Source organism: Cervus elaphus, chromosome 20 (genome assembly GCF_910594005.1).
Source record: "Cervus elaphus chromosome 20, mCerEla1.1, whole genome shotgun sequence".
Lineage (NCBI taxonomy): Eukaryota > Metazoa > Chordata > Mammalia > Artiodactyla > Cervidae > Cervus > Cervus elaphus.
The window spans coordinates 115,366,889-115,392,113 of record NC_057834.1 but is presented as its reverse complement, the minus strand read 5'-3'; the positions used below and the strand labels follow the sequence as shown (position 1 = coordinate 115,392,113).

General features: G+C 39.9%; 2 protein-coding genes across 4 annotated transcripts in view; one reads left to right on the top strand and one right to left on the bottom strand.

Annotated features, from left to right (window-relative positions):
- The window catches only part of RNF11 (ring finger protein 11), a 42,342-nt gene extending 31,366 nt beyond the window's left edge, over positions 1-10,976 (top strand). Inside the window, exons 2-3 of the mRNA XM_043876718.1 lie at positions 7,547-7,716; positions 8,880-10,976. Coding sequence (XP_043732653.1) covers positions 7,547-7,716; positions 8,880-9,051 — 342 coding nt within the window. The 3' untranslated portion in view covers positions 9,052-10,976. The remainder of the gene's footprint in view (positions 1-7,546; positions 7,717-8,879) is intronic.
- A 3,645-nt stretch (positions 10,977-14,621) lies between these two features.
- Positions 14,622-25,225, bottom strand: part of TTC39A (tetratricopeptide repeat domain 39A) — a 54,313-nt gene continuing 43,709 nt past the window's right edge. For all 3 annotated transcript variants that reach the window (XM_043876717.1, XM_043876716.1, XM_043876715.1), the window contains exons 14-18: positions 24,257-24,377; positions 22,088-22,199; positions 21,557-21,671; positions 20,526-20,642; positions 14,622-20,014 (exon numbers count right to left, since the gene is read on the bottom strand). In XM_043876717.1, coding sequence (XP_043732652.1) covers positions 19,891-20,014; positions 20,526-20,642; positions 21,557-21,671; positions 22,088-22,199; positions 24,257-24,377 — 589 coding nt within the window. In that variant the 3' untranslated portion in view covers positions 14,622-19,890. The remainder of the gene's footprint in view (positions 20,015-20,525; positions 20,643-21,556; positions 21,672-22,087; positions 22,200-24,256; positions 24,378-25,225) is intronic.

Below are 25,225 nucleotides of genomic sequence, written 5' to 3'. Positions count from 1 at the left end.
TCTCCTGGTGGAGTCAGACAGAATTGTGCCAACATGTGTGAAGTGTTAACTACCAGGGAAGCCCAAAGTACTGAATAGACAGTCACGGCCTAGCATACACCAAAATTCTAGACTCCCAGAGGGAAAACATGTTCGGCATAAATCATATTGTTCACACAAAGAGTTTAGGCACAGTAAGCCATCAATTAGGGAATGTCCCAGAATCCAGCCTTTTAAAAATTGCCGTTTTTATATCCCTGTCCAATCTTCCATTCTAGTCTTCCAGCTGACATGAGAAACAATATTCTCTTTTGCCACTTAGAAAATACCATTGGCTCTCTAGTTACTTAACAATTAATAACTCATCCTTAAGGTCAGTTTTAGTAAGTATGATGGGAATAAAACTAGGTGTGTGTGGTAAGAAGAGAGAGGCCATCTTTAAAATATTAGGAGTTCTTAGTCATTTCCTTCTCTGTAGAGGGTTTCTGAAAAGTTGCATGTAAACTGAAATTAGAATGGTGAATCATTTAAAATTTCTAGAGGGTTCCTTTGGTTTAACAAAAATACCAAAAAAGAAAATACATCCATAACATGAATAAGAGATTGGAGTTTTGGTTTTGTGTCTATTAATATGCTTCTTCATAAAGTAGAGCTTTCCTTTTCTGTTCTGCTTTCTGTGTTCTCTGTACCCATATGTGAACCAAAGAAATTGAGCCTTTTATAAGCACATGCTTAAGAGACAGTTAAGGTGTTTTGGTTTGTAGTATAGGTCTTTTTGTTTGTACTAATAGTAGGTATGTTCAAGGATTAAGGAGTCTTATACTACCACGGTCTTACACTATTTGTTCCACTGACTTTCAAATTAGTCATATCTTGATGTGGATGGCGGTCAGTTGATCTGGGACTGAGAATAAGAAAAATAGTCTAAATTAGAAGTCATAATTCAGGGGTTGAAAATCTTAGCTGGCAGGGATTACAACAGAGGCCAAGAGTTGCTTGTATTCAGAGACAAGCCAGAAAGCTAAGACCAAAGCCAGGGGCAATTGCAGTTAGCCTAAAGTGTGCAAACCACAGGCATTTGATGATGGGGAGAAAGCAAAGGGTTCAAATAACTTATTCACTGCAGAAAGTATCAGAGACTCAAATTTTTCAGACTGAAAATCCCATATTCATAAATGGCAGTATTTTAAAAACTGTTTCATTGATTCCTAGGATTCTGCAAAGGTACCCTAGATAGGAAGGGGGTGGGGATGCAGGATTTTATTTTATTTTTTATCAGCAGTAGAATCTATTTTATGAGACAGTTTCATGATAGAGTTGATATTTTTTGAAATTCTAAATTCTGAAACTTGTTGAAATTACAAAACCTTTATTGCAGATGAAAAAAATTTATAACTTTTTTAGAAATTCCTACTTTGATGGCTTTTTAAAAAATAAAACATTTAAATATATTTTTAAGAGTTCAGTAGCTACCTTAAAAAACATAACTTTTTTGTTGTTTTTGGGGAGGGCTGGGGGAACTTATGTGTATTTCTTTTGCTTCAAAGCCAGGAGAAAGCTAACATGCTTTTTTTTTTTTAAACAGTATTTGCATACTTTTTCAAATGAATTTACAATAAAACATGTTGACATCCATCATAATCAGCAGATATTCTTAATCAAAAACATTTTATTTGGATGTACTTTTAACATTATGAGTCATCTACAGTTAACATCCAAAACAAAAAGTAGTTACCTACTCTGAGGCCAAATCATAGTCAATATAGAGTACACCTTAACCAATACAATCTGAAAAGGTTTTATGAACGAACCTAGAGCTTAGTTGCACAAATCCATATTCCTTTTATTATTCACTTCCTGGTTGACATTGCTAAATCAAAAATAAATACTAGTACTATACTTTTTCTCTTTGTTAAAAACAGAGAAATGATAATTGTATTTCTAGACTAGATTTTGCCAGTAACTAGTTGTTGGACCTGGAACTGGAATTAAGTTTTTCTAGGCTTTAGCTTCCTCATTTTTTTAAATTTATTTTTAAATTGAAGGATAATTGCTTTACAGGATTTTATTGTTTTCTATAAAATGATGGCTTTCTTAAAATGTCATTTCAGTGTAATGCAAACAGACAAAATCCAAATCATTTAACTGAGAGAAATCTCCTTGCAGTCCAGCAACCAAGCATGATGTAGTGGGAATTACCAGCTTAAAAGAGAGACCGGAATTCTGATTCCAGTATTGTCAGTAATTATTTGGCAGCTGTTACTACAACTAACACCTGATGCAGTCAAATATATTTTTTAAATCAATTTCCTAAAAAAAATTTTCAAAAACTGAAGGACACAACACCTGATTAAAAGAGCCTGCCAAAGGCTCAATAGGATAAGAAAAAAAGACCTGCACCAACGTGTATCATCATGTTCGAATCCGCGACCCAATGAACTGCAGCATGGCAGGTTTCCCTGTCCTTCACTATTTCCGGGAGTTGGCTCAGATTCATGTCCACTGAGTCAGTGATGCTGTCTAACCATCTCATCCTCTGTTGCCCTTTTCTTTTACCTCGATCTTTCCCAGCAGCAGGGTCTTTGCCAGTGAGTTAGCTCTTTGCATCAGATGGCCAAAGTATTGGAGCTTTAGCATCAGTCCTTCCAATGAATATTCAGAGTTAATTTCCTTTAGGATTGACTGGTTCCATCTCCTTGCTGTGCAGGGGACTCTCAAAGAGTCTTCTCCAGCAGCACAATTTGAAAGTATCAGTTCTGTGATGCTCAGCCTTCTTAATGGTCCAGCTCTCATATTCATACATGACTACTGAAAAAACCATTGCTTTGACTATACAGACCTTTTTTGGCAAAGTGATGTCTCCGCTTTTTAATATGCTGAGTTTTTCATAGCTTTTCTTCCAAGTAGCAAGTGTCTTCTAATTTCATGACTGCAGTCACTGTTTCTACATTTTCCCCGTCTATTTGCCGTGAAGTGATGTGACTGGATGCTATGATCTTAGTTTTTTGAATGTTAAGCTTTAAGCCAGCCTTTTTTCACTCTCCTCTTTCACCCTTAGCAAGAGGCTGTTTAGTTCCTCTTCGCTTTCTGTCGTCGGAGTGGTATCGTCTGCGTATCTAAGGTTATTGATATTTCTCCCAGTAATCTTGATTCCAGCTTGTGCTTCATCCAGCCTGGCATTTCATATGATGTACTCTGCATATAAATTAAATAAGCAGGGTGACAGAATACAGCCTTAACGTACTCCTTTCCCAATTTGGAACCAGTCCATTGTTCTGTGTCCCATTCTAACTGTTGCTTCTTGACCTGGATACAGGTTTCTTGGGAGACAGATAAGGTGGTCTAGTATTCCCATCTCTAAGAATTTTCCACAGTTTGTTGTGATCCACACCACCAAAGGCTCTAGCATAATCAGTGAAGTGGAAGTAGATGCTTTTCTGGAATTCCCTTGCTTTCTCTGTAATCCAACAGATGTTGGCAATTTGATCCCTGGTTTCTCTACCTTTTCTAAATCCAGCTTGTACATCTGAAAGTTCTCAGTTCACATATAATTGAAGCTTAGCTTGAGGGATTTTGACCATTACCTTGCTTGCATGTGAAATGAGCACAATTGTATTGTAGTTTGAACAATTTTTGGCATTGTCCTTCTTTATTTAGGATTGGCATGAAAACTGATCTTTTGCAGTCCTGTGACCACTGCTGAATTTTCCAAATTTGCTGACATATTGAGTGAAGCACGTTAACAGCATCCTCTTTTAGGATTTAAAATAGCTCAGCTGGAATGACATCACCTCCACTAGCTTTGCTTGTAGTAATGTTTCCTAAGGCCCACTTGACTTCACACTTCAGGATGTCTGGCTCTAGGTGAGAGACCACACCATTGTGGTTATCCAGGTCATTAAAACCTTTTTGGATAGTTCTTCTGTGTATTCTTGCCACCTCTTCGTAATTTCTTCTGCTTTTAGGACCTTGCTGTTTCTGTCCTTTATTGTGCCTGTCTTTGCATGAAATGTTCCCTTGATATCTCCAGTTTTCTTGAAGAGATCTTACAGTCTTTCTCACTCTATTTTTTCCTCTGTTTCTTTGCCTTGTTCACTTAAGACGACTTTCTTCTATCTTTCCTTGCTATTCTCTGTAACTCTGCATTCAGATGGATATATCTTTCCCTTTCTCCTTTGCCTTTCACTTCTTTTCTCAGCTTTTTGTAAACCCTCCTCAAACAACCACTTTGCCTTCTCTTATTTCTTTTTCTCTGGGATGGTTTTGGTTACTGCTTCCTATACAGTGTTAGGAATCTCTGTCCATAGTTCTTTGGGCATTCTGTCTACCAGATCAGATGTAACTGTAGGCAAGCTTGGGCCTGTGAAATGAGAAAGTTGTCCTTAAAGATTCTTTTTTGAAATGTTTTACTTCCTTCTGTCATAGTCTGGTCCATTTCTTCTTTTTAAAAAAAAAAATTGTTTTATTTCATTTTCAGCTTTATTGAGGTATAGTTGAAATACAAAATTGAAAATTCAGTCCATTTCTTAAAGTAAATGTTGGAATGCTGTCACATAATAGTGGAGCCACAATAATAGTAGCTAACATTTATTTAATGAACTTTTATATGTTCAGTAATCCTAGTAGAAGCTGGGCAGATGGTTCGGAGAAGGACATTGAATCTCATTGTCCTCCCAGCTTTTTGACCTTCCCTGAAGCCCCTCAAACCATAAAATGGCTTGCGCTCAGGAAAAAAAAAAAAAAAAAATTGCCCACTAGGTATAAAATCTTTAATAGGTGAATATCTAAACCAGAGGTGCAACAGCCATTTTTATGATCTTTAATAACAGAAGGGTCATGTAAGTTTTATAGGACTGAAGGAAAGCGTTCATGCTGTGGTAAAGAAATGCAGTTTTGTACCTCACTTCCTCTTTGAAAGCTAGAATTGACAGCCTCTTCTTGCTTAATGACTGTATTTGTTAACTGAAGTTTCACTGTATTCTGTTTAATCTTAATTCTCTTATAGACAGACACATGTAATTAAGATGAGGCTAAAGGCAGTGTCTTATCAATATTGGGTGGCAAGGAGGAGGATTGGGTAAAGTTTTACATTGACAAGGTATTAATACACTTTGAACCAGTGGACCTGCAGGGGAAAGTAGAGGGAATTGTAAAAACAAAGGCAGTAAGATAGACAAGCTTGAAACTTTTAGGAAACAGCTAATTGGGCTGAAGTAATAGGTAGAGCTCTTCAAAAGCAATATTGATAGTTATAAAAGCCACTGTTTAGTGAGTTCCTGCCATTGTAAGTTTCACCATCTTTCTCATTTAAGTTTTAACAGCAACCGTATAAGCTAGGGTAATCCACATAGGTTAAATCTCTTCAACATGGTCACTCTAGTGGCAGAAAAGTAACTTTGACAGGAATCCAAGGTTATCTGGATCCAAAAACCATACTTGATGATAATAAAATATATTCTTTGCATGTGAAATGAACTAAATATTTGGTTGAAGCATGTAGTTCTGATAAGTATCCATATGCTTAGTTATTATCTAGATGATGAGCTAGAAGTATTAATCATTATTGATTTTATGTGGGAATTTATAAAACATGAAACTTTGAACTACTGGCATTTTACTTGTGTCAGAGAATATAACTTTCATTATTTGATAAGAATTTATCTTTTTTTGAGATCTTTAATCACAGATTCGTTCTGAATCTCAAAAGAAATAGGCTTGAGTTGAATTGCCTTTGACCAGAAACTCAATAATAACTAGTCAGAAAATGGGTTTATAAGAATAGGGCTGATTTAAAGGAACATAATCATATCTTTAAGAGACATTGTGATGAAATGTCTTTTTCCTTGAATTAAATATTTCAGTATTTGAGCCTAATGTATATGTATCTGAGACTTGCCCCTAAAATTTCTCTTTGAAAAGCGTATTTATACTTGAGCCCTTACAAAGTCTCATTATGGGTGTTCTCTGTTATTTTCTTTTGAACCCCAGAAACCATTGACTAAAAACAGCCTCAGCTGATGCTAGTTCTGAATACTTAGGGAGGTTATTTCACAGATTTTTTTTAAGTTGTTAAACAGTTTTTTCAAATTGTTAAAAAGGTTGTGTCAACATCCTGAAGGCATAATCTCCTACTTGCATATGTTGGCTATCATTGTAAACAAATGCCTATGAGTAATCCTACAGGATGAATAAAAATAACATTTTCTGTTAATGTGAATAGATAGTTGTGATTTAATGTAAGTTTTCCCATGAAGACGTTATACATAGATTGAAACTGTTATGTCTCAGTCAGTTTATTCAGTAGAGAGGTTATCTGAAACACCATATTAGGTGGCTCAAAAATCGTTTTAGCCACAAAGAAATCCTTAGGTCAGAGAGGAACTGTCTTCATTGTATCCATCGATTTGAGATCTTTTCCCAGATGTCTCATCAGAGGTTTTTCTGAGTATCTTATCTAATAAGGTAGCTTTCTCCATCAATCAGGAACTTTATTTTGTTTACACTTCACTCCCCATCACTTAACACATAATAGATACTCAGGTATCTGTTGAAACAATGTATAAAGAGTGTGAATAAAATTATCTCATAAATGTGAGACTTCTCTGATGGCTCAGACAGGAATCCACCAGCAATGTGGGAAACTTGGGTTCAATCCCTGGGTTGAGACGATCCCCTGGAGGAGGGCATGGCAACCTACTCCAGTATTCTTGCCTGGAGAATCCCATAGACAGAGGAGCCTGGCAGACGACAGTCCACAGGGTCTCAAAGAGTCGGAAACGACTGAGCAGCTAAGCACAGCACAGCAAGTAGAAAAATAAAGCAACACAGTTGGCTTGAATAAAGTTGACCCTTGAACTACATAGGTTTAAACTGGGCACAGGTCCACTTATACATGGGTTTTTTTTTTTCCAGCCAATATGTACTACAGGACTGCATGATTCATGGTTGAGTCCTCGAATGTGTATTCCATTTGGAAGAAAGGTGGCCTCATTTGGCTCAGTGGATAATCATATCCAAATATATATCCAAAAGCCTAAAAGGAATTTTACAGGAATTTATTGTGATAATGTCTCATCTTTCCAAATAAAAATTAATTTTAAGATTGTTGTCTATATGGAAAAAAATAACAAGTTTGCAAATAAGAATCTGTAATGGCCAATTCTAATGTAAATAATGATATATACCAAGACCACAAAACTCCCATTGTGGCCTACAGAATATTGAATACAGTCCATTTGGTTAATTAATTAATTACATTGATTTATCTATTTGTGTATCAGGAATGAATATGTCTGTGTTATATGGTTTTCCCATAGAAATACTTCAAGTAACATTCCATGCCAGTTTTACTGTACAGCTTGTTTTTATATCCTTTAAAAGTAGGTCAGATATGCTAAAGTTAACACAGGGTAAAACAGAATTTCATGCCAGTAACATTTGTCCAATCTCCTCCCTCTCCCAAGGTCCCCTCCTCAGCCAAAAAAGGAAGAAACAGAAGGAAAACATTACCCTAGAAAACAGATTTTTAAAAAAAAATTAATTATTTTCTCCATTTTAAAAAATTTAGGAACAAGTTCCAGTTCCGGTCTATCATCCAACACCTAGCCAGACTCGCCTAGCAACTCAGCTGACTGAAGAGGAACAAATTAGGATAGCTCAAAGAATAGGCCTTATACAGCATCTGCCTAAAGGAGTTTATGACCCTGGAAGAGATGGATCAGAAAAAAAGATCCGGGAGTAAGTTTTAATTTATACATGTTTCAGAGGTCTGTTTTCAGAGATCTGTTTTTTAAAAATATTCTGTTGCATTTTGAAAGTCACATATTTAATGAATTCTGGACAAAAATTTGTTTGGATGTGGAAATTAAGAATTTTCATATAAAAATAAGAAATGATGGTACAAATTCTGACCATTTTATAGGTTGTCTGTGTCCATTTGGATGACAGTTAATGTCAGTTAAAAATTATTTACCTGTGTAATAAGTGTGAACCAGTACCAGCATTGTTGGTGGCCTAATCAATTGGTAAAGCCGTTTGGCAATATTTCACAGACCTTTAGATCTAAACCCTTTGAGACAGTTAATTCTAAAGATCTATTATCCTAGAATATGTACCTCACTTCAGCTCCCAGAGTTTATGCACAGAGATAGTTACCATAGTTTTAGTGAAAAACAATAATAGAGGAACACTTTGGTAGGTTATATAGAGGTTAAAATTGTTTGCTAAGGATTTAGTAATATGAGGAAAATCTTATCTATTTCTTAACTTATAGAATAATTGTACTAAGTCTGATGAGTTAAATATAAAATTTTACTTAAGGGAGATTTTTCCTTCAGAGTTTGTTATTGTTTGAGAATCCCTGAGAACAGCTCTTTTCCTTGTAGGTTAAGAATGATCTTCACCAATGCAGACATAAAGTAATTTATTATGCTGTGCTTGGCTGTTTGAGCTGTAGCACCATTTAGGGTTAGTGGTTCTGTATTTACATGTAGTTATTAAAGTGAAAGCTGTCTGGGCTTACACTGAAAACTCAGTTCAAATAATATTAATCTAACATGTTTTCTTGTCTACTAAAGCTTCACATCCTCCTTAAGGTTTCTTCTGTAATATGCAGCTGTTTTACAAGCACAGTTCTAGTAGTGGACTTGATTTCCTACCTGATACCTTTCTCTTTGTTGATTGCTCTCAAACTCTTCAAATTCCCAGGTGATTGAAATAAGAGATTGTAGCAGGATAACACTAGGAAAAAATTCCCTCTGGATGCTTAGGTGATAGAATGACAGGAAGCCATTTTTGTCTGTTCATATTAACACTGTCTTTGTAATAGGGATTTTAAAGAGTATTCTAGATAGATGACTTGTCTAAAAATGCTTTCTCATTTCTCTCCCTCACCCCAACAGGTGTGTGATCTGTATGATGGACTTTGTTTATGGGGACCCAATTCGATTTCTGCCGTGCATGCACATCTATCACCTGGACTGTATAGATGACTGGTTGATGAGATCCTTCACGTGCCCCTCCTGCATGGAGCCAGTTGATGCAGCACTGCTTTCGTCCTACGAGACTAATTGAGCCCGGGTCTCTCATCTGACTTCAAGTGAACCATCATTTTTGGTGGTTTTGATCTTTTGTCACTGAGCCCAAAGAGCCAGGGATTAGGAATTAAGATCATGCACAAAAGTTTCCTAAAATTTCCTGAATGGCTGCAGATGTTGGGGAAAAGTACGTGATATTTTAGAAACTTAGGGGGAAAAGTAGGATGGTATTTTTATGTAAAGCCTTGACCCAGTGTTTAAAAATATAATTGTATTTAGATCTTGTTACTGCTCCAGTACATAGGAATTGTGTAAAGTGTTACAGCAGCTGTATATGTTTCAATTGTGTGTGTCAAAGATTAGGAAAAAGATAGTGGTTGTTTTTTCCTAAATGAAATAACTTTCTTCTTCTCCCCCACCCAAATTCTTTTCTGAAGTTGCTGGCATTTGGGTCAAGGTTTTATTAAAAGCTACATTTTATAACACTGGCACAAAAAAAGTAGTTTTAAGCTTGTTTGCACAGTTCTTTTTTTCCATTGGAAATGGAATTCATTGCCTTAGGTCTTTTTTAAATAGTGTATTATTATCGTTGGGGCTGGCTCTATGCTTGAAAACCAGTTTATTTATAACCTGTTATAAGTGCTATATCTGTTTGCAGTTAGGAAATGCAGAATTCAAAGTGATCTCCTAGCTTGTAAGCAAACTGAGATGCACTATCCCTTTTCTATTAAAATAAAAATCAGTTAATGTGTCAAGAAACCAACTCTAGTCAAGTCAGGTTTAATATTAGCCTTTCTTATGTGTTTCATCTAATTATTTTGGTTGTTAATATGGTGATAATTATTTTGGTTGTTAATATGGTGATAATTAAAAGTCAAGGTAAATTTTAAATATTAGGAATTCTGATTTATTGAGCTTGAATTATGCCACCATGCTTATGTAAAAATGAAAGTGGCAACATGGTTAAACTGAGAAAGTTTCTCAGTTGTAACAATTTTGATTTTTTCTTTCCTGTGACCCTGTTGTCTTGAACCATAGCAAAAGGATACTGCATCTCTTATTGTATTGCTGAGGTTATTGAAGTTACATAAAACACATCTCAGTCTCTGTTTCTTAGAAGGAAAGTCCTGCTAGTTGACTGACAATTCTAAGCAGGGAGAATTAAGATAAATGTGTTTAACTAATGTTTTGCACACAAACGCAGAATTTGTATAACCACATGACATCATAGTTGTGATCTCAAAAAAAGGACTTTCTCCTTTATCTTTTTCTTGCAGTTAATGTAGGAATTCTCTGAAACTCTAAGCTTCTGAAGTGTTAGAGGTAGAGATGGTCTAGCAAAGATGTAGTTTGTAATGTCTTATCCATTTAGCATGTGTTTATTTTTTGTTATGTACTAGAAGGTGACATGTTTGTTTGGCTCAGTGATAATTACAACTAAAAAATCATTCATTAGCGAAAGGAGAAGCAATCTCAACCTTAACAAATCAGAAATGTTTCTTATTATTTTGTATTGAGTTGAATATTTGACTCTTTAACACTTTTCTACATACAAAACACAAGTCAAGTCTCTTGAAGGGTTCTTCATAATTGTATTATAGAAGAATTTAGTATGTCATAAGCACTTAAAGATTTGACATTCAACTGTAGCAGTATCCATGTTGGTTAATTTTCTTATGAGCCCCATGATGAGTTTGAGAAAAATTGAAAGAAATTATAGATTATCAGGTTCTGTTAAATTGTTACATGTATCTTGCTTAAGTTTTTGTTCATTAATTTATATCCAATTACATAAAGCAAATTTGGAGGAAACACCTGAAGTTGTGCAATATTTTCAGTGATATTACTTTTTTATCTTTGTGTTTTCTACTTAAACATAATGTCTGTCATCAAGTATTATAGTCAGACTTTCTTTTTTTCTAGATTGTCAAAATTGGTAAATGAACATTTTTTTTAATCATCTTCTATGTTGCTGTTAGTCTTTCTTTATTAACAAGGTTTCTTTTACAGAAGTTTGGCAGTAATATTGAGGGAACCAGGATTGAACTGAAATTTTTTTTTTAATAAGGTACTTTGTATTCTTTAATTTTGATCTCCACATACCATGTTAAGAACCATCAATTTTGGCTTTTACCAAGTTAAATAAAGTTATAATACAGTTGTAAAGGGCTAAAGTTAGAATTGATTACATAAGAATCAATTCTCCCAAGTTATCTAATCCTTTCTTCAGAACACACATGTATAAATTTAATTAATTGCCTTTAGTTTTCCAGGTATATATATAAACTTTGGGGGAAGTATTTTTTATGGCCTGGCATTTACTATCATCTAGTCATAAGTTTAGAAGCTTGGTAGCTTCTAAATTTTCTAAAGCAAATAAGAGGCACATTACCCTGTTATCCAGCATAATTGGGATTGGGTAAGATGTATTCAGGCTTGGCTGTAGGATTTTAAATGTCTGAAAAGCCTGACCAGGAAAAAATAATCTTACTCTTTTAAATGTAAACCAAAGAAGTTAAAATACTTTCAGATACTTGGAGTTTGGTTCACACAAACTTTTTAAATGCTATGCCTATTTTTTATAAGACATCTCTTATAACAGGTATTGACTCTCCAAACTATTTTCGGTGTCTGTATGACATAGAATATAGTGAGCATCGAGGTAACAAATTCTCTATGTGCAAAGCTCCTTTTTAGGGAAGCATACATTTTTAAAAAGGATTAACAATAAAGGAGTACAAAGTAAAGCTGCCTGTGGTCCTTAGACTGAAAATGGCAAACAGAAAAGGTAAGTTTTTTGGCATAATTCATAAATGTAAACAGTTGGTGGCCCGTGTTTGCTTACAAAGGCATTGGCTAGCAGATCAGTTTCTCACAGTCAGCTGAGGACACTTGACACTTGCATGTTAAGTGCGTCATAGCTAATCAGCTAATTTTTTAAGCCTTTAAGTTTGAAATCGGTGGACATGAGAAAAAGTGGATTTTTGGTTAGTATCTCCTGAAGTTATACTAAATTTACGCACCTGAATTTAAAGATCATCTGTTCTTTTACTGGGTAGGGAAGAAGTCAGATAGTTTGTAACCTCTCCCTCTGTCCCCTGTGTCACTCCCCTTTTCTAGTCTGACACTCAGCTGGGCTTCCCTAAGACTCAGGCTTGGTTCGGGTTGGTCCATCATGTGAGGATGGCCATGAGAGCCCTCGGTGTCCTATTCATTCTTATTCTGACAGCCTTCTGTTACTCCTTTTGAGGACATAGTTTAATTCCTTCTAATTTCTTCCTCCTGGTCCCACTTCGTAAGTATTTTGCCATCATTAAATTAAAAAGTGTGGAGTAAAAATGTCCAGCTACAAAATTTCATCTTTGCATTAAATGTCATTACTAATTGACCCCCTGTTAGGTGACTGACCTAAGAGCTATCAAGAAATGGCCTGCGAATTTTTCCTCAGTTCTGTATTGTCAGAATAGACACTTGCTTATGGCCAGGCAGTAGTTTAATTGATGCTCATAATTCAGATTTAGACAGCGCTTTAGTTTGTAGAAATTTCAAGTGAAACATAAGCATTTAATGGGAATGACTGTTAACTGCTTGATTACATTATATAAAACACCTTAAAATGGTACTTTTTCTGAGTGGTTTGAAAGAGGTAGCAAGTCCACTTCAGTATTTAGGGAAAGTTAGATGGACTGTTTGTTCTCTCTTCACATAAATTATTGTTTTTAACTTGAGAAAACATGATTTTTTAGGCTCTAAGAGTTACATTATAACACAGTAACATTTGTATTAAAATGCCATATAGAAGTTAGTATGAATGAGGCACATATATTTGGGAATATTAACTTAAATGTACTTTGTAATGCCTTTTCTGAGAGCCTCTGGGTCTGAAAGCAGCAGTCCTGGGTGATTGTTTATTCAGATATTGATTGTCCCAGTAACAGGTATCCAGACTTTGGTTTTCCATTTATCCTTCATTTTCTTGCACGGAAACAAAAAATGCAGATAAATTCCTTTACAACCCATTTCTTGATCCATAAACCTTTTGTTAAGAGGCTTCAGTAAAATTTTACAAAAGGGGTTTGGACTTAGGCACCTTTTAATTGTCCACATTGTTCTTCGTTACGTTATCACCCTGAGCAATGTACATTAGCCCAGGACAGGAACTGGATACATCTAATTAATGTTACTGATAGACTGAAAAGAGTTTAAGGAAACTTTAAGAGGTACTAACTTCTCCAGTTTTGTTTTTTTGAGAAAAGTTACTGTCCACTGGAAGACTTAGTCATCTTGGATGCTTTCCACAGGAAATTTGTTTTTGTCTGCATAGTGAATGAAGCAGCATTATTAATAAGGAACAGATTTTAGGCATCTAAAACTGATTGTGATCAAATGATAAGCAGTGCCTGTTTGCCTTGAACACATTCTAAGCAGTGCTTATTGACTGTTTCTTGGTGCTGAGAAAAAGAAGTTGAAAAACGCAACAGGGTTTACTTCAGGAGTCTGGTCATAGTAGTGAACTGTGAATGATTATGGGAAAATTTGGTTGGCTAAGCAAGTGCTGGGCCCTTTTCTCTGGGAGCCATATAGTAGTTAATCTAGTCATTTTGGATCTGAAAGCAGGTTGTAGGCATTATGTGAATTGGGAAGCCTGGGCTATCTTAGCAGAAAGATATTGAGATTGGCTTCCCAGCACTATCCTACCAGAGGTATGGGAATAAGCTACATTCTGCCAATTCCAGAATCAAAGCCAGTCTCACCTTTGAAATAGTGCAGAATAGTGATCCTCTTTCCGTGAAGGTAGCTGAACTCAAGCACAGATAAGTTAATTGCTACAATTTTAGAGTATGTGCTGAAGGGAAGTTGTTTTTCATAAACTATTTTCCCTCATGGCCCTTGACAATCACTATAATGTTATTTTGATATGAAGAATAATACCATTCTTCTAAGTAGTGAGATGGATGCTAGCTGGGCATTTTCAGATTGACGGTATCTTTAAGAAATCACATTTATGGGTTTGGATTTCAATAAACTGCATTGCTGATTTCTCATGAAGAGTAGAGAACATGAAATGCCAACTCCCATGGACGCTTAGAGCCTGATTATCACTTAGCATGTTGAAAGTGTTTTTCTCCCCCCTAAGTGTCATAGCTGATGAAGAGAAGATGAGGTGTTTTAATGGCAGTTCACACGAAGCAGGAGCAGTTGGTGGTGGTGGCATTTGGCACGGCATTGGCTTCCCAACTTCCATGTTTAACCTTAAATGGTACATTCTTCACACAGCAGTTAAAATAGTTGAGTAAATTGGATGATGTCGTTCATCTGCTTAGAGCTTTTAATTGCTTTCTATTGTGTGGAGAGTAAAATCCAAGCTGCTTAACGGAGATAGTAGATTTTCTGCCTCTCTCCTTTCGTAGTACTCCACTTTTTAGACTTTTTGTGCTTTTTAAAATGCCAAACTCTTTCCTGCCTCAGGTCTGTTGTAGTTTCTGTCCTGTGGTTCACTTCCCCAGATTGTTTGATGGCTGGCTTCTTATCCTCTGTACCAACAGTCCCTGTTTATTCCATGGCTCTAATTTGTTTACTTTCATTTGTTTCTATGAGAGCAGGACATTTAGGTTCTCAGCAGATATTTATTAAGTGAAGGGAAGGAGAAAGCAGGGAGTCTGAGCATTTCTGATGGAGTGGAAGCCACCATCAAGGAGGTCCCCATTGGAAAGTAGGGATCTCACAGAGATTTTTGAGGGTAGCAAGAAGGACAAAGGCAAAGCTCCTCCTGAGTGGGCAGCTTGCTGATAAGCCTTGTCTCTAATCAGTACTGCCCCTTCACCTGGGAACCAACTTTTGAAAGAAAGGGTGTATAGTGGATACATGTTGTTTTTGTCTGCCAAGTGCCCCATGTTTTTTAGTAACAACTCCCAACCAAGTGTGTAACCCAAGATGGACCAATTGTATTACCTCACGCCCTTTCCAAGGTAGTTCTCACACTTCAGTGTGCATCAGATCCACCTGGAGGACTGCAGTTGTTCAACCTCACCCCTACATTGAAAGGAGGGGACTTGGTCATTTGCATTTCTAACAAATTCTCAGATATCTAATGCTGGGAAGCCACCAGCCTGAGGGAAGGACATTTGAGCCAAGTCAGACTAATCAAGAGTCCTTATTTGGGGTAGGGCAAGGAGCCCTTTCCTTCTGGTTACAAAGCTATATGGATGTAAGGTCTGAACCACCATGCAGAAGAGTCAGTTTGAGAGAATCTAACACAAGAACAAAGTGAAGGGTTGGAAAAGGCCTAATAGATGCACTTGAACCATTGATTCAGTCATCCCCAGGCCAAACTCACCACTGCCTTCCCACGGTTCATGTGGGCCAATACATGTACCTTAATATACTAGGGGCTGTTTGTTTAGTTAGGCTATTTATTTAGTTGATTTCTTTTTATCTTAAGCAGGCCTGTGAAGCAGTTGACATTAGCCCTATTTTATAGCAGTGAACTGATTCTCAAAGCAGTAAAATAATTTGAATTCAAGCTGTACTTATAGCCACTATCCCATGTAGTTAATAGAATTTAAAGTTGCCATTTTTAGTAGATCAGGCTCTTCTCTTACGAATTTGCTCACTACCTCTTTTCCATAGATAGATGTCAGAAAGTCACCTCTAGCCCAAGGGCAACAGATTTCTGGGCCATGAACCACTTTAACCCACAGATGTGAAATGTTTGGCCAGCCAGCACTCTTAAGCACTTAAAAACTTAAATTCTAAGAGTGTTTTCAGCATCATATGCTTCTAAGTTTGCCAGTGTTTCTGCCTCTTAGTGTCTTATACCAAATCTCTTCTAGTATATAGTTTGGACTCAAGCCACAGTCCAGGCCTGAGCCTCTGCATCAGTTCACTTTCCATCTCTGGAGTAGCTGGCTGGAACTCTACCTCTTTAACTGGGATTAGCTCATACATTTTCCTCCAACATCCTTAATTTTATGAGCAGATATGGTTGCTTAAGAACTGCCTTTGTCCAGCTTAGACCCTGCCCCTACCTCATGATGCCAAGTGCCATGTGGGGAACCATGCCACACAGACATAATTCCATGCACTCCAAGCCAAGGGTTTCTAGTGTTTGAGCTGTTAGCCAGTACCTTTTCCTTACTTAACAGTGGCCCAAGAGTCAATTAAATCAGATCCAACTTGAAGCTGATAATTGGAAAGCTTGACCAGTAGTTTAGCAAAGCATGAGCTTTAGAGTTCAACTGCTTGGCTTCAAATATTTCTGATGCGTAATAGCTGTGTGATCTTAGGCAAGTTGTTCAACCTGTGTCTCAGTTTTCTCATCTGAAAAATGGCAATAATAGCCCTACTTCATAGAGTGGTTTTTGAGGATTAGATACTTGCAGACTACTCAGACTCACAACTGGTAAGTAGCACTTAATATTTAGACGTCCACAGCAATCTTCTGTAATTGTTATCTTACCAAAGGTAAGGGCTCTATTATATTTTGTCATTTTAAGAGCTAAGTAAACACTGGAAGCAACTCATAGACTGCTTACTTCGAAATGGATTTTTAAGGCCCTGAGGCTCCTTGTTTGTGGATTTACTTCACCCTGTCAGACAGTGATGAACTTTGCACCAGATTTCCACAGAACTATGCTAACTCAAGCAGAAAGGCACTTTCCTGCCTTGGAAAACTGCATCTGAGGGTGAGGGTGAGAAGTTCCCATTTGCTGCTTGGTTTTCAGAATCCGGACACCTCACATTTATTAGTGAATTAGTGTGATGGTGCTAAGGACATAAAAGAACTGTTGAGAAGGCACACTGTTGGACTAAATTTGAAGCAAAGAGGAAGACTGTTTTCCACTCACCATCTTAGAAGAAATGAACTTGGGAGTCACTCCAGAGAAAAGCATCTTTGGATTTTATTCCCTTGTTGAATGATTCAGGCACTCAGCAGGCTGGGGCTTTCTAAAATCCCCCAGTGCTCCCTTCAGTTGCTGGGAATCTCCCACTCGGACCTGAGCCAAGTGTTTGGTTGGCGCTGGCCTTTTAGAGTCCTGGCTTCACTGTCAAGTCATGGCTTTTTTGCTGTGAATGACGACAGCTGTCTTGGAAGCGCTCCTATTCTGACTTGAGAGATAAGGAATAGGGAATCCTGCCAACATAGGGGAGAGCTGATAGGGACACAGCACACTGCTGGAAGCTACCCTGCCAGTTCAAGGCCTGGGACCAGTGAGAGGCAGAGTAGACTTTATTGCCAAGAGCCTGTTCAGAGCATGTTACACAGTTGCTGCTCCCTAACAACCGAGTTCCTCTGTGTGGCAAGGATTCAGACTTTCTGCAAATGAGGATTAATTGCTCTCTGGGTGTCCTGGACCACTGTAGAGGCCCCTGATTGAGGGAGTCTATCATCACTTCTGGTAAGCCACCTGGGGACAAAGCCTTTGACAAAAGGTAGGGAGGCATAGATCAGTTGCCTCTTTTTGGAGATGAAAGCCCAGAAACAAGACTTGAACAGAATTAGAACTGTTGACAGCAGGAGAGAGTCTTAATCTAGTTCAAATTACTAAATTTTAGAGGCTCCATGATTCCCAGGGTCATGCAGAAAAAGCAGTAGTAGCAAAGCAGGGGCTGGAATTAGGTCTCCTTACTTGGAGGCCAGAACTCTCCTCCCCTGATCAGCTGCCTTTCTAGGGCAGATGTGCTAGGAAGGTGCAGTGTTTGAGAAGCAATGATCAGAAATGGCTCAAGACACAGTGAGAAGCCCAAGACAGCATTTTCACCTTCAGAGGCCTCTGCACAAGGATACGGTGGCGTCAGACACCCAGCCTTTCCACCTTCCTTCACATACATGTTTGTTTTTGGCCATTCAGCTTGCAGGATCTTCGCTCCCTGACCAGGGATTGAAGCCCAGCCACATCCGTGAAAGCACCAGGTTCTAACCACTGGACCGCCAGGGACCTCCCTTCACAAGCATGTTTTTGAGGGAGGAGCTCAAGCTGCATGCAGGTAGGATAAAAGGAGACAAAACTGATAGCAAGACTGCAGCCAGGGCAGCAGACAGACATTAAGGTGCTGGAGGGCTAATGCGTGAAGCCCAGAAGGAAACAGCAACAACTAGGAAATCACCCTGGCATAAAAAGTTTAAAAACACCTAAAATGAACACTGAAATGAAAGAAAGGTTTTTGTAAACGGCAATTTTATGTTTGGTATGCAGTGACCAGTACTGCTTTTATACTGTAATGGGTAGCATTCTGATATGTGAGGGGGCCAAGAGGCCACCCTGTTCAGCAGCCTAGCTCTAGTTCAACCCTTTCACCTGCCCTGCTGGGCTGGGCTCCCAGCACCCAGGCTGTGGAAGAGAGAGAGCTTGCCCTTTGTGGAAAGCATCCTTTTGTCTAGTTCTGACAAGATAGATCTTTCTTTTGGTTGCATTTCTTTCTGACAGTACACTAAGTGCAGAAGAGGATCTTTGGACTGTCTTTTCCTAATGAGAACATGCTTTACCTAAAACCTATAACTCCATTCAATATCAGTCACAGGAAACTTGGCTGTATATTAATAGATTAAACCACCCTGTCCCTAGCATATGCTTAAAAGTGTTCGCTAAATACAGCAGGCTGGAAGACTGGAAAAGTCGTCTGTGGTCCTTCCCTTACAGAAACTGCATTTGTGTGTTTGAGTTAGTCAGACACCTTTAGGGGCCAGAAGGATAAACGTTGAAAAGAGTTTCTCCTCAGCTCCAACTGATTGTTGCCTTGTGAGAATGAGGCCCAGTATTGCCAGATTTTTAAAGTAAGAAGCCAGAAACCAGATTTATTTGTGAAGTCTCCCCATTTTTAAATGTTTGTTAACTTATTCTGAAAATTTTAAAACATTAAGTTGTCTAAATAAAACATGCTTGGGCCATATGGCTTCTGATTGAAACTTTCTGCCCTGCCCAAGAATTCAAGCAACAAAGTATTTTACTGAAATAGATGTTGCATGATCTCTGAAGTGTATTTTTATTACTGAAATAATAAATTTTTTTTATTACTGAAATATAGCTTTTCTCTTAACTGAAAAATCTAAAACATACATAAACAGGCTAAGAATAACCATTCTGTTCCTAAGAAAAATGCTATCAGTAAATAAATGTACTGAAGTATAGAAGATTTTTTATCTTTCATAAATCATTCCCAGTGGTGTCAGTTTGGCGTATAGCAGACCAGTGTCTGAGAAACTTTACCTGCCAAATTTCTTGGCTTTGGCACAGAAAGGGCTCCCCTTCCTTCAGGCCTCGATATCACCATTCTGTGGTAGTAGGAATTGATGTTTTTTTTCCTACAAATGGACTCAAGATTATCTCACTAAAAAGACATGTTTTGTTTTTTTTTTCAATTGCAGAATTACAAAGGGGCTGTAAGAAGTAAGGTAGTGGGATTGTGTGAAACCTCTGTGTTTAGCCCTCAGAAATCTTGAAGCCTGAGATCCAGATCCTCTTTTGGGTCCTTCCAGCCCTGGAAGCTGAGACCTCGCTGAAGTCTAACAATGATTTACATACAGGTGGTTGGTTGGTGTTTTTTCTTCCCCCAAAGCCAACTTTGATTCCATCAGTGTATTTCTAAGGAAAATGTAAACTGTTCATACATTCTGTTAACATCACAGTGAAAAACAAGTACCCGTATGTGTGACAGGGCAAGGCAGGGAGCTCCACTTGCTCTGGCCTTGACAGAAGCCCTTGGCCGCACTGGTGAGCATGCTGGCTTCACTTTCGCACAGACACCTAGGTTGTGCTGTCCCACTGGAGCACCGGTGGACCCCAAAGGCAGGGCAGGGGGCGGGGTTCTTTCTGAAATGTTTCCAGGAGCTCTGTCCAGCTGATTCTGCCTTCCAGCCTGGGACTGCTGCACGAAACTACAAGGACACTGATGAGACCATAGATCTGTTGCCTTTTTCTAGGGAAGACTTGGCTTGGAGTGTGGCTGCCTGGATTCGAAAATGTGTCCTTGACTCCATGGAATAATTCTTATAGTTTTGCCTGGAAGAGACCAGAGAATCAGATACGTGAAGCTGCTCCGGTTGTGATTTTTCCCTTAGTCTGAGCTGTGGGAACCCACTAGCCAAGGAACACTTTTAAAGGCTAATCCCTATCTCTGTTTAAAGAAAGAGTTGGGCTTAAATTTAATAGGAATTACCTGTTATCATGCCCTCTGGAACCACTCTTGGTCCTTTGGGGCCCAGTGTGAAGGAATAATTTCAAGATCCGTGGGCTAGAAGGCAGGAGAACTGCATCTTCACACCAGCCCTGAAGCTTGTGGTGTGACCCCAGATAACTCAGTCATTGAGTCTGGGATTTCAATTCCTCTTTGGTAAATTAAGGAAGAAGCCTCCCTACTCCAGGTGAGAGCTGGGTTCACCTGGGACCTGGGCCCAGCCTCTGGGCTGCCTACACTGCCTTTGCCAGCACCCTCTCACACTGCTGCCTGGCACCTCTGCCTCCCCTGAGCTCATGGGGAACAAAGGCCAGACCAAGGCAAATCATGCCTTACTTGGCAGTTTCCAAGAGTTTGACAGCCTCTTCATTTCTGCCTTGCTCCATAGACAGCAGGGCCAGCTCCAGCAGGGCATTTGGGATCAAGTAGTGGTCATATTTAATCCTCTTTTCACTGTAGGACAGAAGAAAACACGGCTTACAGTCTCTGCTCTTGAGCCATCCTTTGGGCACATCTGCCAGACTCCTCCTGAGCATCTCCCAAATGGGAGGGTCCAACTCATGTTCTCATGGGGTTTTCTGACCTGAATTCCAACTTGGAAGGTTCCCACTATTTAGCCCTAGAAAGACTTAAGAACCACAGCAAAGCCTTCCAGTCCTCTGCACCCTGGGCCCCAAGTCCCTGACAACCTATGGTTCACGTCATGTCCTAGGCCCACCTCCACCTCAGTCCCAACCCCGGCCCCCATCGCCGCCCTCTATTTCATCGGCAACCCTTTCCCTCTACGACTTCACCTAAGCAGGGAAGGACTGACCGCTGTCACCCAACCTCAGGTGTTTCCCGTGTCCAGGCATTAGCACACGCTCTCCCTGCTCCACTTAAAACTCCTCTTTCCTTTCTTCCTCTGCCTGATAAACTTGCCAACTGAAGTGCCATTGCTGGAAAGCCTTTCCTGGTGTCTAGCATTAGGTTTAGGTCCCTCCTCCTGGCACCTGCTGGCCTCTCTGCTTTCCTCTAGCCCTCACCATACCAGATTAAGTTACCCATAGCTGTCTCTCTAATATCTGTACTCCCCAAGGACAGAGATCCTAAGTTACAAACTCCAGGGGGCACCATTCACAGGAAACACTGCAGACAGGCTCCTGTCGCTGGACAGTCTGGTGGCCCTGGAGGACAAGGTCTGAATGATCTGGGCCTAGAAGGGTCCTCGCACACAACAGAAACCAGTACCTGTGAAGCAAGTAGGAGTCGGCCAGAGTCGACACTGTGCATGTATGCATATGTAAAGAGAAACCCAGAAAATGCTACCCTGAAGCCCCGGGCCCAGTAGTAGGCCATCTGGAGCGAGAGCAGCCAGAGGCACTTACTTGGCAGAGATGCTCCTGAAATTCTCCTCAGCCTCCTGGACACGGCCCAGATATTTCAGACACAGGCCTTTCAGCAGCTTCACCAAGCACTCATCATCCGCTGAGTACTCATTCTCTGAGAATAGGGGAGTGAGGGAAGACAGCTTTGTTCATTTTCTCAACAGTTACTCATGGAGCCCCTACTCTGTGCTGGGCCCTGGGGACACAGAGATGACTCACACATGGTCCCCGTCCTCAGGGAGCTCACATCAGGGGAGGAAAGACAGATACTGAGACGATGACAATACAGTGAAATCAGGACCGACTGAAGGAAGCTCAGGGCTTGTGGGAGCCCAGCAGAGGCCCTGATGTTCCCTGGGGGACAAGGGACAGCTTCTTGGAGAAGCTGTCACTGGAACTCAGCCTAGGAAGGCAGAGGACAATTACCAGGGTGGAGAAGTGAGGAAGGACATTTTGGTAGAGGGAACCTTCAACTGTAAAGACCTGTGGTCAGACCCAGCCGGGCCAGTTCAAGGGCGTGGGGGTAGTCACCTGGGCCCTTTTCCAGCATCTCTTCAGCCTTGATGATAATCTCAAGGATCCCGTCTGTGAGTTCCGGCTGCTTCCCAATCACAGCATAGCCATTCCAAATGTACATCATTTCCTAGGGGCAGGGGAGCAAGTCAGTCCTGGGTTTTCTCCCCAGTGGGGCCTTAAGTTTCTCCATCTATAAAATGTGTAGTGCAGATGAAGATCACTGAAGGCCGTCCTAGCTGTAATCTTCCATGACAAGTCTCAGCCCAGCCTTTGAAGCTGTAGGCTTGAGGGAGTGATTGGGATTCTTATCTCTTACTTATAGAGATCTCTCCTTACCCCTGTGAGAATTTAAGATGGACCCGTATTCTCACTCTTCTCCTCATATAGTTTTCAATTACGTTTCTGTTCCTGGATCCCTAGGGCACTAGTCTGCACTCTCCCAATCTCTCTTTCCAAATTTCCCATCCTTTGAGAACAAGGTCATGCCCCACACTCTCCAGGGAGTTGTCTTCCTTGCTCCAGCTAACAGGGCCTCCTGTACCAGAGGAATCATAGTTGACGTAAGCTCTTCAGGGGCTTAAGACCAAGTTACCTTCTCTCCTATTTCACTAAGGCAGTGGGCCTGAGTTTCTATCTATGAAACATATGATTTCTTTCTTTGCCTTAACTGCCAGGAAGCTCAGAATACTAAATTTTCATTCTAGTAATTCTGTTAGCTTAGATTAGCATTTCCTAAACTATCAAACCAAGCAATGGACATGACAGTGACTTGTATACATAAACTTCTAGAAAGACTTTTTATAGTTTTTGTTATGTTCTAGGGAGGAACTTTAAGTTTTGACAAGTACTTATTAAATCATTACATGGTCTAAAAGAGTTCTGTGGCTAAATAACAGGGAAAATCTGCATCCTTAAGCTTCTTCTCGGAGACCTACCGTGCAGATGAGCATATAAAGGCTCCAAGAAGGTCTACAGTATGTAAACTTTGTTCAGGCTGTCTTCCCTAAACATATTTAATTACAGAAATAATTTTATGCACACAGAGCATCTTGAAGGTTACAGTTTTGGAAATTTTCCCCTAAATATCTGGTTAGTTGCTTTTCCTGCCCCTCCTTACAACATATGCCCCCATTTGATGACAGCTTTATTGTATATTTTGAACTGTAAAATAGTTCAAAATTTATTTAAAGATATTCAGGATATAAGCTCAAATATTGAACTTTTTAATTTCTGCAGTATTTAATAAGTTTTATCAGCAGATTTTCATCCCTGCTTTATGAAATGGGCTAGGAAGATATTTACATTTAAGGGAAAGGGGACCCTATATGCAAGGTCACACAGTGAACAGCAGAGCCAGGTCTCTGAAGCAGCACCCTTCCAACCTTTCTGGCTGCCTTATTATTTGAATAACAAGGACTCTTAACAAACTAGAACCTGCTCTGATGCCTGCTCAGATCATGCATGGAATTGTCATCATAACTGTGATTCAGAATATGGGCTCCGGAACCAGACTGCCTGGGTTCAGATTCTAACTCATCAGCTATGGGACCTGGACAAGTTATTTCATCTTTCTACTTATATCTTATCTATATTTTATCTTCCTGCTTATCTGTTAGGCCTTATTATCCCCTTCTGTAAAATGGAGATGCCACCAGCACCTAAGAGGGTTCTTATGAAGATCAGATGAGGCAACAGGCAATGGGTGTAACGAGTTCTGAACACAGCAGGTGCCCAGCAACAATGTCAGCAATTACTGTTATTTCAGAGTCAATTGTAACATGGGTCCCAGCCTCAGAAAAGCTTGGGGCAGTGATGGGGGAACAGTATAAACAATAATTAAAATCATGTGACAAGACAGACATAGACAGGATGGCAACACAAACAGCTGAAAGATGCCTATCTAGGAGAGCTGCGTTTTCTGCTTTCAGGCATCTGCAGCCTCCTCACCTGTCTTCCCAGCCCATCCCTAGTAGACCAGTGCTTTCTCAGAGGTTGAGGCAGGCTCAAACTCTCGTGTCCCTCACCCAGGGCCAGGTGATTTATAAACTCCTCTTCAGGCTCTGGGGTCGTGAAGGTCTCTGTCCTCCGTCCACGCCCTCCAGGGTCACTGGCTATATCCCTGACCCTCAGCTAATCCCCACAATCCCAAACGAGCTCAGGACCAGTCAAGACCCTCCTACTGACCAGAGCAGGGATGGGCAATGAGATAGGTTTAGGGGAGAGGTAGCGTCTGGACTTCCGGATGGCAAACTTCTCTGTGGGTAGAGATTTCCCAGCAATCTTGAGTTTCAGGCCTGGCACAGCTCTGTGGAAGAGATAAGGAGGGTGGAGAGAGGGCAAGAAAATGCTAGAACTGAGTCCCCAACCTACCCAGCCTCTGCTTGACCCCTCTCTGGACCTTATTTTCCCCATCTATATGATGAGAGTGTTGGATTCATAGCCTGCGGCTACGGCCTAATGTCATACGCCCTGCCACAAGATCTGACCACTTCCTGTGGCTCGGCAGACTCCTCTGCACCAGTAGCTGGAGGGGAGGCTGTACATGACCACCACCCCTCAGGGCTGCTCCACCTTGCAATCGTCCCTCTCTACTCCCAGCCCCCATTTCCTGAGGGCCCAGCAGAAGTCTGACCCTAGTTTCACAGAGGAGATTAAAACTCATAAAGGGAAGGACCTGCCCAAGACCACACAGCACAAACCTTTCATAAACTCTGGCCATGTGAGTTGCGGCCTCCTCAGCTGTTTCCCAGGGTAGAGTGAAATGTGGTATGCAGCTGAGCAAGACTGCATCTGGAGCCCCATCCACCCAGCCCTGCCTTGCCCTGAACTTCTGCCACAATCATGGGGGTATGGCTGTGACCTGAGCCATCCAGGCCCAGGAAACAGCTGGACCTAGTTGTGAGGTCCCCACCAAGCACCTCTGCCACTTATTCACTGTGGAACCTATCTGGGCCTGCTTTCTCATCCCTAAAATGGAGACAACGATATGAAAAGGAGAAGTTGCTACCCCCAAATATGCATCTTTGGCATAAGCGTTATTTTAGGCTGATTATTTTTAAGAAAACAGCAAACACACAAAATGCTCTGAAAATCTAGTAGAATTTAACCTTTTGGTAAGAGACATTTACAATGGAAATGTCCATGTGTAAGGAT